Source organism: Peromyscus californicus, unplaced genomic scaffold (assembly GCF_007827085.1).
Source record: "Peromyscus californicus insignis strain IS unplaced genomic scaffold, ASM782708v3 Scaffold_15__1_contigs__length_86483966, whole genome shotgun sequence".
NCBI classification, from domain to species: Eukaryota; Metazoa; Chordata; class Mammalia; order Rodentia; family Cricetidae; genus Peromyscus; species Peromyscus californicus.
This window is the reverse complement of record NW_026294447.1, coordinates 27,303,066-27,304,512: the sequence shown is the minus strand read 5'-3', so window position 1 is coordinate 27,304,512 and position 1,447 is coordinate 27,303,066. Positions and strand designations below refer to the sequence as shown.

General features: G+C 41.2%; 1 protein-coding gene across 1 annotated transcript; it reads left to right on the top strand.

The window, feature by feature from the left end:
* The first annotated feature begins 236 nt into the window (after positions 1 to 236).
* On the top strand, positions 237 to 1,232 carry LOC128110479 (ubiquitin-conjugating enzyme E2 N-like). The gene has a single exon (XM_052738180.1). It carries the CDS (start codon positions 279 to 281, stop codon positions 735 to 737), a length of 459 nt encoding a protein of 152 aa, XP_052594140.1. The 5' UTR covers positions 237 to 278; the 3' UTR covers positions 738 to 1,232.
* Positions 1,233 to 1,447: the final 215 nt, after the last annotated feature.

Here is a 1,447-nt window from a genome sequence, read left to right as displayed (position 1 = left end):
CATATCATTTTCCATTTTTTTATGAAAATCTTGGACTCTGTGACTGTGATATGGTCTAACAAAAGAGGAAGCGGGAGTCAGTGAGACAGGACAAGAAGGGATGGTCTTGGTCTATGGAGTACCAGTGTCTGGTAAGGCATCAAATAGCTCCTGGCTGTGGATCTACAATATGAGAGACAATGTTACAGGGTTACATATCAAACACCTTGACTTTAGAGTCCCAAAGACTTTAATTAAAACCTGGATTTAGTCAGAGGCCAAACTCGGGATCTGACAAGATGGCTGGGCTGCCCCGCAGGATCATCAAGGAAACCCAGCGTTTGCTGGCTGAACCAGTTCCTGGCATTAAAGCAGAACCAGATGAGAGCAACGCCCGTTATTTCCATGTGGTCATTGCTGGCCCCCAGGATTCCCCCTTTGAGGGAGGGACTTTTAAACTTGAACTATTCCTTCCAGAGGAATACCCAATGGCAGCACCTGAAGTACATTTCATGACCAAAATTTATCATCCTAATGTAGACAAGTTGGGAAGAATATGTTTAGATATTTTGAAAGATAAGTGGTCCCCACCACTGCAGATCCGCACAGTTCTGCTATCAATCCAGGCTTTGTTAAGTGCTTCTAATCCAGATGATCCATTAGCAAATGATGTAGCTGAGCAGTGGAAGACCAATGAAGCCCAAGCCATAGAAACAGCGAGATCATGGACTAGGCTATATGCCATGAATAATATTTAAGTCGATCAGATCATCGAGTGTACATCACTTCTCCTGTTCTGCCAAGACTCTTCCTTTTTTTGTTTGCATTTGATGGACACAGTCTTAGAAACATTACAGAATAAAAGCCCAGGCATCCTCCTCTTTGGTGATTGCATGCACATTAGCAAATCTCTGTCTTGTCCTGATTCACTGTTGTAAAGCATGAGCAGAGGCTAGAAGTATCATCTGGGTTGTTATGAAATGTTGAAAGCAGTGACTCTGCTTGGATTCGTTTCCCCATCATGGTTTAAGTACAAAGCACTGTGAATGAAGGTAGTTGTCAGGGTTAGCTGCCAGGGGTAGGGGTGTTTTTATTTTATTTTTTGGGGGAAAGTAGTTTTATTTTAATTTTATGGTCTCCTTTCCCCCTCCCCCTCTTATGGGATCTAATTGCAGTGGTTAAATGCAGCTAACCAGTTTTTTAGAATATGCTCTCTAGCCAAGTCTAACTTTAGACACTGTAGATGGACAAGCTTGATTGTCTGAAACAAATGGGAACATTAAATAAACATCACAGCCCTCACTAATAACATTGTGACTTTGCTGTCCAGTGTAGATTCTCTGCCCCAACCCCCAAGAAGAAACAAAAGCTTGTGACCATTTTGTATGGCTTGTCTGGAAACTTCTGTAAATCTTATGTTTTAGTAAAGTATTTTTTGTTATTCTAAAAAAAAAAAAAAAAAAACCCT